Below are 16,006 nucleotides of genomic sequence, written 5' to 3' on the forward strand. Positions count from 1 at the left end.
ATGGCCAATAATAATTGCATATTTGGGAAACTTCTGGTTCTAAGATGGTGGTGTAGTCACAAGCTGACTTCATTCCTCACAAAGAAAACCAAAAATAAATATACAATGTTAACATTATCATCAGCACTATCCCAGGACTCAAATACAAGGACAAGTCAGTTCCTGGGCCACAGAGACGTAAAAAACCTCTGAGCACACAGTGACAGAATCAAATTTGCACATCTGTGATGTCCCTTCCCTCAATCTGCCTGGCACCAAGTACATGGAAAATCTCCTCTAATTCATGGTTTCTACACTGGAAAAAGTGAGATTGAGGTGGACAACCAGCTTTTCTACTATCTTGCGTAATTTGGCAGGAGACCTGTTCCATGCCTCAACACACAGGAAACATCATGGACACCAGAAGGGAGACCTGTCCCTGAAGACACCCAGAGACAAAGCGGGGAGGTAGGACTACCTCCTCATCCCTGGAAACTCTTCTCTGTTACTCGGCCAAAGACAGCAAATCAGAGTGGTAGTTCAGTAACACCATGCTATAGGAGGTACATTCCACAGGTCCCCTGGGCACAAACCCTTAGCCAGCCCTTTGACACTGCTGGGACATCCCCTTTGGGACCTCCCCCATCCCAGATAGGCAGGAGTCTGAGCATTCACTAAAGCCAAGGCAAACTTGGGCTTTAGCCACCATCTAGTGACAAAAAGGAGGCAGCAACCTATGAAAGAAAGTATAAGAAACTCAATAAAGTTTGAAGAATCTCTAAGCAAACATAACCAATGAAAACCAAAACAAGCCAGGCTGGGTGTGGTGGTTTGGGCCTGTAATCCCAGTACTTTGGGAGGCTGAGGCAGGTGGATCACCTGAGATCAGGTGTTTGAGACCAGCCTGGCCAACATGGTGAAATGCCATCTCTACTAAAAATACAAAAATTAGCCAGGTGTGGTGTTACATGCCTGTAATTCCAGCTACTTGGGAGGCTGAGGCAGGAGAATAGCTTGAACTTGGGAGACAGAGGTGACAGTGAGTTGAGATCATGCCACTGCACTCTAGCTGACAGAGCAAGACTCTGTCTCAAAAAACACAAACAAAAACAACAACAAAAAAACAAGCCAGACAGAGAAGACTGGAGTAAATAATCCTTCAAAGACACAGACATACATCCACAAGAAACAACAGCAACAGGGAACCATGAACTCTTCAAATGGACAAAGCAAGGAACCAGTGATTGATACTGACAAGACAATGACACCTGAGCTCTCTGGCCAAAAATTAAAAATTGAGGTATCAAGGAAATTCAGTGATCTCTAGGATAACACAGCAAATTCAGAAATTTATCAGAAAAAAATTTTTAATATATATTTTTTTGAGACAGGTCTCATTCTGTTGACCAGGCTGGAGTGTTTGGAGTGCAGTGGTGTAATCACGGCTCACTGCAGACTCAACCACCTAGGCTCAAGGGATCCTTCTGCCTCAGCCTCCCAGGTAGTTGGAACCACAGGTCCACACCACTATACTTGGCTCTTATCAGAGAAATTTAACCAAGAGATTGAAATAATAAAAAATGGCAAACAAAACTTAGAATTGAGAAATACATTTCCTGAAGTGAAAAATTCACTGGAGGATCTCAACAGGAGAATGGATCAAGCAAAGGCAAGAATCAGTGAGCTTGAAGACAAGCTATTGAAATTACGCAGTGAAAGGAGAACAACAACAAAAGAATAAAAAGGAACAAAAATTGCCTACAAGACAGAGAAAAATACAAAACCAAAGGATTACTGGTGTTCAAGAGGGAGTTTAGCAAGATCAAGGGGTAGAAAGCTTACTCAAAGAAATAACAGAACACTTTCCAAAACTTGAGAAAGACAAATTTCCTGGTGTAGGAAGGTCAGAGAACACAAAAGAGAATCAACCCAAAAAAGACTGCCCCAAACATATAATAAACTCTCCAAGGTCAAGGACAAAGATAGGATCCTAAAAGCAGGAAGAGAAAAGCAAATAATACATAAAGGAACTCCAATTCATCTAGAAACAGACTTCTCAAAAGAAACCATACAGCCAAGAGGAAGCAGACTATCATTTTCAAAGCGCTAAAAGAAAAAAACTGCCATACAAGAATATGTTATCCAGTAAAAGTGCCCTTCAATAAAGTCCTGACCAGATAAACACAGGCTAAGAGAATTCACCACGAACAGGCACATCTTAAAAGAAATGCTAAGGGAGTTCTTCAATTTGAAAGAAAAAAACTAATGTGCAAAAAGAAAACATTTAAAGGTATAAAACCCACTGGTAAAATTAAATACAGAGACAATCCCAGAATACTCTAATACTGTAGTTGTGGTATACAATCCACTTATAATTCTAGTCTGAAGCCTAAAAAACTAATCTATCAAAAAAAATAGCTACAGCAAGCTGTTAAGAGACAGGCAATACACAAATCTGTAAATTAAGACAACCACAGGTCAAAATGCGAGGGAGATAAAGTGTAGAATTTTTTTTAGTTATTTCTTTGTGGGTTTTTTGTTTTGTGTTTTTGTTCGTTGTTTGTTTTTTAGAGACTGGGTCTTGTTCTGTCACCCAGACTTGAAGTGCAATGGTGTGATCATAGATCACTACAGTCTTAAAATCCTGGGCTCAAGTGATCCTCCTGCCTCAGGCTCCTGAATATCTAGGACTACAGGTGCCACCATGCCCAGCCAATGTTTTTATTTTGGTAGAGATGGGGTCTCATTATGTTGCCCATGCTAGTGTTAAACTTGTGGCCTCAAGCAATCTTCCCATCTTGGTCTCCCAAAGTGTCCGGATTAAGGTGTGAGCCAACATGCCTGGCCTTCTTTGTTTTAATTGTGAGTGTGTAATCTAAGATAAGTTGTCAGTTCTTTAAAATAACTTGTTATAAGATATGTTTTGTAAGCTTCATGGTAACCACAGTGTAAAAAGCTATAAAAAGCAATTAATTAAAACATACTACCAGAGAAAATCACTTAACCACAAAGGATGACAATAAGTGAAGAAAGAGAAGAGTTATAAAACTCTTGTTGATCATGTTGACATAAAATCAACAAAGAAACAATGGAGTTAATCTGTACACTAGACAAATATGCCCAACTGACATTTGCAGAATATTTCACCCAACTGCTACAGAATAAATTCTTTTTATCAGCACATGGAACGTTCCACAGAATAGACCATAGTTCATGCCACAAAACAAGTTTCAACAAATTCAAGAAAGTAGAAAGCATATCAAGTCTCTTTTCTGAACAAAACGAATAAAACTAGAAATCAATAAGAGAAACACTGGAAACTACACAAACACATCAAAATTAAACAACAGTTGCTCTCAAATGACCAATGGGTCAATGAAGAAATGAAAAAGGAAATTAAAAAATTATTGAAACAAATGAAAAGGGAAATATAATGTACCAAAATCTATGAAATACCGCAAAAACGAGCTAAGAGGGAAGTTTATAGCAATAAATGTCTGTATCAAAAAAGTTGAGGCTGAGCATGGTGGCTCATGCCTGTAATCCCAGCACTTGGGGAGGCTTAGCCAGAGGACTGCTTGAGCCTAGGAGTTGGAGACCAGCCTCGGAAACATGGTAAGACACCATCTCTACAAAAAAATTAAAAATTAGCTGGGCATGGTGGCACACAGCTGTATCACAAGCTAATTGGGAGGCTGAGGTAGGAGGATTGCTTGTGTCTGAAAGGTCAAGGCTGCACTGAGCCATGAACTTGCTACTGCACTCGCCTGGGCAATAGTGAGACCCTGTCTCAAAAAAAAAAAAAAACAAAAAAAAAATCCAACAAAAAAAAACAAGACTTCAAATAAACAACCTAGTGATGATGTACCTCAACTAGAAAGACTTCAAATAAACAAACTAGTGATGATATACATCAACCAGAAACTAGAAAGGAACTAGAAAAGCAGGAACAAACCAAACAAACTAGTGGTGATATATGTCAACCAAAAACTAGAAAGGAACTAGAAAAGCAGGGAACAAACCAAACTCCAAATTAGTAGAAGGTCAGAAAGAATAAAGATCAGAGCAAAAATGAAGGAAATTGAGATGCAAATATAAAAGATCTGCTGGGCACAGTGGCTCATGCCTGTAATCCCGGCACTTTGGGAGGCCGAGGTGGACGGATCACGAGGTCAGGAGATTGTGACCATCCTGGCTAACATGGTGAGACTCCATCTCTACTAAAAATACAAAAAGAAATTAAGACAGGCGTGGTCGTGGGCTCCTGTAGTTCCAGTTACTCGGGAGGCTGAGGCAGGAGAATGGCATGAACCCGGGAGGCGGAGAGTGCAGTGAGCAGAGATTGCGCCACTGCACTCCAGCCCGGGTGACAGAGCGAGACTCCATCTCAGAAAAAAAGAAAAAGAAAATACAAAAGATCAATGAAATGAAAAGTTGGTTTTTTAAAAAGATAAACAAAAATCAACAAACCTTTAAGGCTGACTAAGAAAAAAAGAGACAAGACCCAATAAATAAAATCAGAAACAAAAAAGGGGACATAACTGTGACCATAGAAATACAAGGAATCATGAAAGACAATTACAATCACATGCGAACAAACTGGAAAACCTAGAAGAAATGGATAAATTCCTGGACACTTACAAGCTACCAAGTTTGAACCATGAAGAAACAGAAAACTTCAACAAACCAATAACAAGTAATAAGATAGAAGCTGTAATAAGAAGTCTTCCACAAAAGAAAAGTCCAGGACCTAATGGCTTTACTGCTGAACTCTACCGAACATCTAAAGAAGAACTAATACCAACTCCTGCTCAAACTCTTCAAGAAAATTGAAGAGGGTGGAATACTTCCAAATTCATTCTACAAGGCCAGCGTTATCCTGATACCAAAACCAGACAAAGACACAACAAAAAAAGAAAACTACAGGCCAATATCACTGATGCACATAGGTGCAAAAATCCTCAACAAAATACTAGCAAACTAAATTCAACAATACTTTTAAATAAATCAAAAGATCATTCACCATAATCAAGTGGGATTCATCCCAAGGATGCAAGGATGGTTCAACATGCACAATCAATAAATGTGATACATTAACAGAAGAACAGAAGCCATATAAATCATTTCAATAGATGCTGAAAAAGCATCCAATAAGTTGCAACAACCCTTTATTGTAAAAACCCCCAACAAAGGGTACAAAAAAAAATACCTCAAAATAACAAAGGCCATATATGACAAACCCTAGAGTCAACATAATATTGAATGGGGAAAACTTGAAAGCCTCTCCTATAAGATCTGGAACAAGCCAAGGATGCCCACTTCCACATTTTTATTCAACATAATCCTAGAAATCCTGGCCAGGGCAAATAGTCAAGAGGAAGAAAAAAAGGGCAACCAAATTGAAAAGAAGAAGTCAAATTAGCCTTGTATGTAGACTACATGATCTTGTATTTAGAAAAACCTTAACACTCCACTAAAAAACTATTGGAACTGATAAGAAAATTCAGTAAAGTTGCACAACACAAAATCAAGATTACAAAATCAACAGCATTTTATACTCCAACAGCAATCTGAAAAGAAATCAAGAAAACAATTCCATTTACAATAGCTGCAAAGAATAGAAAACACCTAGAAATCAATTTAACCAAATATATGAAAGAGCTATACAAGGAAAACTACAAAACACTGATGAAAGAAATAGAAGAGGCCATAAAAAAATGGAAGGATATTCCATACTCACGGATTGACGGAATTAATGCTGTTAAAATGATAACAACACCCAAAACAATTTACAGATTCAATGTAATCCCTATTAGAACACAATCAATATTCCTCACAGATACAGAAAAAAAAAAAAATCCTCAAATAAATTGGAACCACGAAAGACCCCAAATAGCCAAAGCAATCCTGAGCAAAAAAATAAAGCTGGAGATCACACTAACTGACTTCAAAATATACTATACAGCTATCCAATCAGCATGGTACTGGCATAAAAACAAGACACACAGACCAACAGAACATAATAGGGGACCCAGATATAAATGCACACATTTAAAGCCAACTCATTTTCAACAAGATGCCAAGAACATACAATGGCGAAAGGGCAGTCTTTTCAATAAGTGGTGCTGGGAAAACTGGATAACCACATACAGAATAATGAAACTGGACCCCTATCTCTCACCACATACAACACTCAAATCAAAGTGGATTAAAGACTCGAATCTATGACCTGAAACTATGGAACTACTAGAAGAAAATGTTGGGGAAATGCTCCAGGACATTGGTGTGGACAAATACTGTTTGTGTAAGACTTTAAAAGCACAGGCAACAAAAGTAAAAATAGACAAATGGGATTACATTAAGGCAAAAAGCTTCTGCATAGCAATGGAAACAATTAACAAAGTGAAGAGACAACCTACAGAATGGGAGAAAATATCTGCAAACTATCCATCTGACAAGGGATTAATAACCAGAATATACAAGGAGCTCAAACAACTCCACAGCAAAAAAACCCAAATAATCCAATTTTAAAATGGGCAACAAAGACTTTCATAGACAGTTCTCAAAAGAAAATATACAGATGGCCAAAAAGCATGTGAAAAAATGCTCAACATGACTAATTATCAGAGAAATGCAAATTAAAACCACAATGAGATATCATCTCACCCCAGTTAGAATGCCTTTTATCAAAAAAGATGGGGAATAACAGATGCTGGCAAGGATGTGGAGAAACAGGAACTCTTGTACACTGTTGGTGGGAATGCAAATTAGTACAGCCACTATGGAAAACAGTGTACGAAGGTTCCTCAAAAAACTAAAAATAGAACTACCATATGATCCTGCAATTCCATTACTGAGTAAATATCTGAAAGAGAGGAAATCAATATATCGAAGAAATATCTGCCCCCCCGGAATATATAAACAGGAAATACTATTCAGCCATGAAAATGAATGAAATGCTGTCATTTGCAGCAACATGGAAGGACCTGGAGGTCATGATGTTAAGTGAACCATGTCAAGCACAGAAACACAAATATTGTTTGTTCTCACCCATATGTGGGTGATAAAAAGTGGATCTCATAAAGGCAGAGAGTAGACTGGTGGTTACCAAAGACCAGTAAAAGGATAAGGGAGGAGGCGTGAAGAGAGGTTGATTAATGGGCACAAATATACACTTAGAAGTAAGACCTGGTGTTCGAGATATATCAGTAGGGTGACTCTAGTTAACACTAATCCAGCGCACATTCCAAAACAGCTAAAAGAGAATAATTCACACATTCCTAGCATAAAGAAAAAAATAAAGTGATAAATATCCCAATTACCCTGACTTGATTATATGAATGTCTCAAATTATCACATGTAACCCAAAAATATGTACATCTCATATGTACCAATAAAAGTATATAAACTATTTATTTATTTATTCATTCATTCATTCATTTAGAGGCAGAGTCTTGCTCTGTCACCCAGGCTGGAATGCAGTGGCATGATCTCAGCTCAGTGCAATCTCTGCCCTTGGGCCCAAGTGATCCTCCCACCTCAGCTTCCTGAGCAACTGGGACCACAGGTGCACACTATCACGCCTAGCTATTTTTTTTTTTATTTTTGGCAAAGATGGGGCCTCACCATGTGGCCCAGGCTTGTCTTGAACTCCTGAGCTCAAGCAATCCTCCCGCCTCAGCCTCCCAAAGTGCTGAGATTACAGGTGTGAGCCACTATATCCTGCCAAAAGTAAATAAACCTTTAAAAAAAGAAATGCATATATGAAAATACAATAATCTTTTTGGGCTAGGGGTAGTGGCCCATGCCTGTAATTCCAATTGCTGAGGTGGGAGGATTCCTTGAGTCCAAGAGGTAGAGGCTGCAGTGAGCTGTGATCATGCCACTGCACTCCAGCCTGGGCAACAGAGTGAGATCCCATCTCAAAAACAAAAAAAAATCTGTTCTGTTTGGATGCTGGAAAATTATATTAAATGATCTCATACTTTATTAGCTAGGTTTTCTTGCAAATTTGCAATCTTTTCTGTCTTCTCATCTACAGTCTCCTGGAGAAAGTCTTTTTCTTTATCAATAACACCAATGGTCTTTTTCATTACATGAGCCTCCTCATCCTGTGAAGTCATCTTAAGGTTTAATTCATCTACAAATGAAAAGAAATGTTTGTTAGATAAAGTATATTAGGATTAGCAGAAACAAAATTTTAAAACATTTACCTATTTTTTCCTCCAGTATTTTAATTTGTGCTTGGGCTGATTCAAGTTCACCTCTTTTAATGGAAAGTCGGTGCTGATAGTCATCAACTGACCGCTGTAGCTGCTCATTTACTATCCTAAAGAATCAACAGACAAAAACAAATGGTATTCTTTCTCTCTCATAGAAACACTTTTAAAAAATGAGATTTCTTAAAATATTTTGATGTCTTATTTTAAAGTTTTGTTATTTTTTATTTTAAAGCTCTTCCAGTATAATCTATGGCATTATATATTATTTCTAGCTGTGCACTATTCTCTAAAATGGTTCCATCTTCCTAAAATAATATAATATAAAATCAAATTAATTGTGTGTTCTTTTCTAGAAGCTTCTTGGTAGTTTTAAAGCTCTTCTTAGTTTCCTAATGTTAACCCCTTTTCCTTTAAATCTTTTTCTAATAATGGAGGCAAAGGAAAAATCCTGTTCTTACAGTATGACCTGGCATTTCAAAGCACTATCCATAAATTCTAACCATCCCAACAAGTGAGTTCTTTTTTTTTGTTTGTTTGAGACAGGGTCTCCCTCTGACACACAGGCTGGAGTGCAGTGGTAAGATCTCAGCTCACTGCAACCTCCGCCTCCTGGGCTCAGGTGATCCTCCTACCTCAGCATCCCTAGAGGCTGGGACTACAGATGTGGACCACCAGACCTATCTAATTTTTCTATTTTTAGTAGAGATGGGGTTTTACCGTGTTGCCCAAGCTGGTCTCAAACTCCTAAGCTCAAGCAATCCATCTGCCTCGGTCTCCCAAAGTGCTGGGATTACAGGCATAAGCCACCATTCCCAGCCCTGAACTGTAAGCTTTTAATATTGCTTCTTATTCTGACTTTTTGGCTGGGTAGTCAAATGGAGTCACAGAAAGCAGGGAAAGTAGGCATTTACCACAGTACAATGGGGATTTAAGATTAAAGACTTCGTTCAGGGAGCAAAAGAAAGGATGCACAGAGGCCTACATGGTTAACAATAAAGATGGTTTCAGAGAAATCTGTTACTGATCAGTAGGATTATTTTTCAGAAGTACTGTTCCTGGAAGGTTTAACAGTAAAAAATCGCTTTCATGTCATGCAGTCTTCAGAACACTTTTAGCCCTGATCTGGGACTTCACAACCCTGCCTTGCTGAAAAGACATGGCTCTCATCTCAGAGTATTTATCAGGAATTTCCATGGATTCCTTTTAGGTTTCCTTTGAGGAATAAGACATGGAAAAAGATACTGAGGAGAGCTTAGCTTAGAATCGCCTAAAGGAAAGGTCTGAATTCCAAAACCACTAATAAGATGGGACATCTTTATAGAAATGAAGAAGTTTTACTTGGCAGTATTGAGGTATTCTGAAAGGTATTCAAAACACACGACCCTGACTATTCTAACAGCAAGTGAATGATGATCAAGAGGTAGGGAGGAGAGTCAAGTTGGGATTGATTTATTTAGACTTGCAAAACTAAACCAAACCAAATTAGAAAGACACTAGTTTCAAGCAATCTTCCTAAAATTATGTGTGAGGTTCAGGTTCAGGTGACTGCACTGTATTCAAGCTATTCCTAAAAGCTAGAACTGCTGTTCCATGGGATATAACAACAGAGAGTGGTAATTTGTACATATTAGCTCATTTATTCCTAGAACAGTACCATAATTAGGACGGTTCCATAATTAGAACTATTATCCCAATTTAATACAAACAACGAAAAACTTGTCCAAGGTCACCAAGCAAGTAATGGCAAAGAAAAGATGCAAATTAAGGCTACTCTAACACTATAATGATATTCTTCTACTATATCGTAATGCCTTATTTGCAGAATATAGGAAGGCCAACATCCTCTATGTGAAAGAGAAAATGCCTGCCAGGAAGCTATATGGAGTCCTTTCAAAAACAGAACGGCCCGCAGAATCCCTAATGAAGGACACTGAGCAGTTGGCAGTGCTTGAAATTCCAGGTAGAAATGTAAAGACTGCTTTATATCTAACTTCATAAAGCGGGGTGACTTTCTAATGAAAGTGGGGTTGACAAAGGCAGGATCACATCTTGATATACATACATATAAAGGAAGCCCTTGGGTGAGTCCTAAAAATAGCTTTGTTTTTTTATATTCTAGTGTAGAAAGAAAAGAAGACGAGACTCGATACCAGACCTTGACTTTAACTTTTCTGACCAAAGTTTTGCTAAGATAAAGGTTCTCTTAACGAAACAGTTGAGGTGTAAAAGTCACAGCAAAGAAGAGTTGAGTGACTGCCGTTATTAGCTGTTCATAATGGTGTTTGGAAAGGAAATTTTGAGAATCAAGTTAGGAAAAATGAACCAGTTTCTTAGCTTCGAAAATGCTATAAACATAGCAAAGGGAAGTAACAACTTCTTACCAGAGAGTGAAGCAATAAAAATGAACTTAAGTTCTGGCTCTCCACTTAGCAGATGTGACTGGGTAGAGGTCCATCTCTTTGAGCTTCAAATTCCTCAGTTATATTATATTACACAGAGCTATGCATGATCTCATTTTAGGGGACAAAAGTAATTATTTCCATCATGATGCAGTAAATTTTAAACAAAGACAGCATCTTAAAGGATCCTCTGTTCCTAAGAAGTGTTCAAGTTCTAAAATGGAGCTAAAGCACCATCTAAGGTAGGTTTGGAATTTTAACGACCTATTAGAAAAAAAAAAGAGAGAGAGAGAGACTGATGTGGTACCCCTGTTTTTATTTTAGATTTCTCCCAGTAGTCTATGGTTATAGCCCACCACTAAGAAAGATGAGTAAGTACCATCTCTTGATCAGTCAGAGAGGGAAAAGAAATTAGGCATGGATTTTCTTTTAGATTTCTTCATGGGGATGATGGTTGTAACTGGTGGCCCTAGATCCCTTGACCCTTTCAATTCTAGATCCACAAACTCAGCTATCCTCACTCAGGGCTCTGGTTCCTCTTTCTTTCCTGGTAGAAAAAAAATGTTAGGAATGCCCAGAAGACAGTTCTTAAGAATCCCAAGTAACTTATGAGTCTTCTTTCCCTTATCTAAAATGGTTCTCTTGAGCCCAGGAGTTCAAGAACAGCCTGGGCAACATTGTGAGATCCTGTCTCCACAGAAATTTTTAAAACTTAGCTGAGTGTAGTGGTGCATGCCTATAGTCCCAGCTACTCAGGAGGCTGAGATGGGAGGACTGCTTGAGCCAGGAGGTCAAGGTTTCAGTGAACCATGATTGTGTCACTACACTCCAGCCTGCCAGAATGAGACCCTGTCTCAAAATAAGTAAAATAAAATAAAATGGTTATAAATTACCTTAACAAATAAATACTGCTCATGGGAGACTAGTTACATTTGGTATTCTGAATACAGCTAAAGAAATCCTAGTAAAACAACTAATATATACGGGCTAGAGTTTATGGGTCATTTCCAGGAAAATCTGCTACAGCATCTATTTGATCCTAGATAAGAGTATACCCTCTGGTTTTGAACAAACGCAGATAAAGACTAAGGTGAACTGAGAACAGTCTGACAGTATTTTCAGCTGCAGGATTCTCATTGTGTAGAGCCTCATAGCTGGCAGTTGTGAGGCTTAAGGATGTTTACTAGGGGGTTGACTGAGAAAAGTGAGTTGTCTAACTGGGCTGGAAACAATTTTTCCTTGAGCAGGGGTTGACAAACTACAGCCGGATGCCAATTTCCGCAAGGCCTGAGTGGTATTAATGATTTTTACATGTTTAAATGACTAAAAAAAATTTTCAACAGAAAATTATTATTTAGCGACATATGAAAATTATATGAAATCCAAATTTCAGTGTCCATAATAAAGTATCAGAATACAACCACACTACTTTGTTTTATATATTGTCTAGGGCTACTTTCAAGCTACAAGGACAGTGTTAAGCAGGTGTGACATAAACTATATAGCCCACACAGTCTAACAGGGTGTCCAAGCGAGATAATAACAGTCACAGGTTCTTAGGTTCTGTTTCTGGTTGGGCCAGTAAAGTCTCTTCCTCATCCCTGTTTTGCTTATCACTAGAGACAGACTAAAAACCATGGCTTCAGGCTGCTGAAAGCCTAAAACAAAACAAAAGAGACAACAACAAAATACGGTGGGTTGGATAAGCTTGGTCTAAAATACTGACTCTTGTCTATTTACAAAAAAAAAAAAAAAGACTGTTGACCTCAGCTCTAAAGACTGGCTAGCATGCTCCGGGAGACTATCCTTCCTGGGTAGACAAAAGTTCCTTTACAGCATTCTGTAGCTTTGATCTAGGGTATAAAATGCCAGATCTCATTAAATGGTGCAATTAAAGGGAGATGACAGTAATTTAACTTTAAAATGTGGTTAAAAAGTGAGATTTTATATTATGCGCTCTGAAAACAGACAAAAGAAACTAGACAAAAGATTCTCTATTTGGACAATTAAACTATGCTTAGGCCGGACGTGGTGGCTCACGCCTGTAATCCCAGCACTTCGGGAGGCTGAGGCGGGTGGATCACCTGAGGTCAGGTGTTTGAGACCAGCCTGGCCAACATGGTGAAACCTTGTCTCTACTAAAAACACAAAGATTAGCCAGGCATGGTGGCAGGCACCTGTAATCCCAGCTACTCGGAAGGCTGAGGCAGGAGAATTGCTTGAACCCGGGAGGTGGAGGTTGCAGTGAGCCAAGATCGTGCCACTGCGCTCCAGCCTGGGTGACAGAGCAAGACTTTGTCTCAAAAAAAAAAAAAAAAAAAAAAAAAAAAAAAAAAAAGATGATTATGCTTGATATAGAAAAGCCTGTTTGTTGGTAATAAAATTTGGTGGAAAAGGCCTGACACAGGAAGGGAAAAAGAAGATGGGTATCTCAGGGGGATGGAAAGGAACATATGCCTTATTTATCTGAGACAGTCTCACTCTGTCACCCAGGATGGAATATAGTGGCATGAGCACAGCTCACTGTAGCCTTGAACTCCTAGGCTCAAGCAATCCTCCTACCTCAGCCTCTCAGGTAGCTGGGAATATAGGCACATGCTACCATGCCTGGCTGACTTTTGTATTTTTTACAGAGATAAGGTTTTACCACATTGCCCAGGCTGCTCTTGAATTCCTGGGCTCAAGTGATCCTCCCATCTTGGCCTCCCAAGTGTTGAAACTATAATCCCAAAGTGTTGAAATTATAGGCATGAGCCACCATGCCTGGCCCTGACTCTCAGCTTCTACAATGTCTTCATGTCAAGGAAAAGAGAACATAATGTGATCAGAGGGGTAGCAAGAGCTCTATTAATCATATTGAAAGTGGCAAAAGGTTTGGATAATGTGGTTTTACTTCCCAAGAGTGCTGGGTATGATGGTTTGTATTTGGTTTTGCTTTGGACTTGGATTCAATCATTTCAACTCATGGTTCTACCAATACTCACTGATATGGAGAATACGATTGATACACTTTCCTAAGAGACAAGACAAGTTATATTTTTCTGTTACAGCAAAACAAAGTTATGAAATAATGTCATATCCCCAGGTTATACAAGGCAACCTGGTAGAAAGGTAGACAAAAATTCTCACTATGGCCCAGGGACTGAATTACTCCTAGGTGAGGGAAGAGGCAGATTGAGCTCATGAGAGAAAAGGATATTAGTATTAGTACAAGAAGTAAAACTCCAAAGGAGCTATAGGCTAGGTTATCCAAGAGAGGGCACTGAGAGCTCTGCCTTCTAAGACTGGAAAAAGCCTCCTGTGAGGAAAAGAGGTGTTTCAGCTATAACCTCAAGGAAAAACAAAATGGATGAAATGCTAGATCCAGTCAGCTGGACACAAAAGTGAAAAGTAAAATTCTGGATGACAAGAATATACCATGTTATCTGTACTTCGGAGCTGAATCCAGACATGAGCCAGAGGACATACTGATCCATTCAGCTCTCCTCTTACAGAAAAAAGCAAAGAAAAAAGCAGTATCTACTTTAGTTCTTCCTGAGGTCTGACCTATCAAAACTATCATCAGAGAAGCAAAAGAGCAAAACTGGAGATGCTCTTTATGAGTCACTAATATAGTATTCCTTAATTAACTAGACGCACCCAGTTCTTGGTCTTATTTCATTAAGTCATTAGATAATCAGAGAACCCTTATGAACTATAGTCTCAGACTTTTCCTAATTCTTTTGATTCTCATATTTGCTCTGTTTACTATATACTTCTGTGATTCCTAGTTTTTTGTATATTGGATCTGTGTCTTTTTTCTCATCATTTATTTTTGTTCTTTAGAGTTCTGGGTGACTTTCATGAGTTTGTTTTTTCTATTTCACCAACTCAGTTTTCTGCAATATCCAATGCCATTCACTAACTTCTCAGTTTTAATTTGTTAAATCTTTTTTTAAAAGTGTCATTACTATATCCTTTCTGATCTCAAGTTGTCACTGTTTCATGACTGTTTCACAGATGTAATGTCTTGTTGACATGTGAAAATCTTTTCCTGATTCTGACTGCAAATGTAATTTAGAGAGAGGTGTTTCCTCAGATTCTCCAGAGTGTTCCCCTTTTTCCGACCTTCAGTATCTTTTTAGTTATTGCAGCTACTCTGACCAGAAAAAAAGCTTTGTTTGCCTTTTGTTTCCTTGAGTCTTCTGTATTCTAAATTAATTAATGACTAACAAACAACCCAGTATGCTAAGGTAAATGTTCTACTTATTGTATTTCTCAGCCCCATATTAGTCATCTAAACCTTTTGATTTTATGTAAAAAGTGTTTCTTAAATTTGGTCTCTGTTCTCTGAGTTCATTACCACTGCTTCAGTCCAGATCCTTGGTCTCCTTTTTTTGCCATCAATCTCTAAGACTTGAAATCCATGTTCCCATATTTCCACCAGAGTTAGCTTTCTAAAAGGATTATTATTCATATGTCTTACCTTCCTACTTAAAAATTTCTGTTTCTAAGTCAGAAAAGGCTAAAAATAGGAGATAAATTTTCCGACTTTACATTTCACTGAAACAGGCAAGAAAGAGAAAGAAAATGGCATAGGTAGTAAACAATTCTGTAATCTCCAGTGATCTTACACTATGGAATACAAATGATCCGAAGTATTTAATAGGATTTCAAAAGGAAGGAGGTTGAAAAACTTTGCCTGCAATCATAATAATCTGTGAAATTTCTTTTAAAAAACACAGATACCCAAAACCTACCCGAGTAGATTCTCAGTGAATTAGAACCTCCCAAAATCAGCCCCTTAAATTCATACTTTTCAAAAGCTCCCAGGTGAGTCTGCTGCAAAGCCAACTTCTAAAACTACTGCTCAAAGGCCCAGTGCAAAATGCTATGGTTATAAACCTTACATAACCACAAACACGTTCCTAGAAATGAAATTAGAAAATTTTGAATAAACTTACCTAAGTGAGTTCACCTCTGTTTTCTGATGAGATGAGTCACCAGCCACATGGCTAAATTTTTGAGCTTGGACTTTTAATTTGTTCTCTAACGACTCTATTGTTTCTTTCATTATTAATACTTTAGACTTTAATTCATATTTTTCGCTTTCAAGCTATAATTTAAATTAAAAAAATAATAGGTATACATCTTAATATGTTAATTATATTTTTCTTAGGCACTCTTTAATAATATTTCTGGAAGAAAACTAAGAACAGATTTATTTTGGTGGATCACGAGGTCAGGAGATCGTAGACCACCCTGGCTAACACGGTGAAACCCCGTCTCTACTAAAAATACAAAAAACTAGCCGGGCGAGGTGGCGGCGCCTGTAGTCCCAGCTACTCGGGAGGCTGAGGCAGGAGAATGGCGTGAACCCGGGAGGCGGAGCTTGCAGTGAGCTGAGATCTGGCCACTGCACTCCAG

The 16,006-nt window shown here is 38.3% G+C and overlaps 1 protein-coding gene across 1 annotated transcript in view; it reads right to left on the reverse strand.

Moving 5' to 3' along the window:
- Window positions 1-16,006, reverse strand: part of CEP135 (centrosomal protein 135) — an 80,607-nt gene that overhangs the window by 23,750 nt on the left and 40,851 nt on the right. Inside the window, exons 16-18 of the mRNA XM_017849286.1 lie at window positions 15,544-15,695; window positions 8,193-8,308; window positions 7,965-8,119 (exon numbers count right to left, since the gene is read on the reverse strand). Coding sequence (XP_017704775.1) covers window positions 7,965-8,119; window positions 8,193-8,308; window positions 15,544-15,695 — 423 coding nt within the window. The remainder of the gene's footprint in view (window positions 1-7,964; window positions 8,120-8,192; window positions 8,309-15,543; window positions 15,696-16,006) is intronic.

This window comes from Rhinopithecus bieti, unplaced genomic scaffold, assembly GCF_001698545.2.
Source record: "Rhinopithecus bieti isolate Rb0 unplaced genomic scaffold, ASM169854v2 scaffold_31527, whole genome shotgun sequence".
NCBI classification, from domain to species: Eukaryota; Metazoa; Chordata; class Mammalia; order Primates; family Cercopithecidae; genus Rhinopithecus; species Rhinopithecus bieti.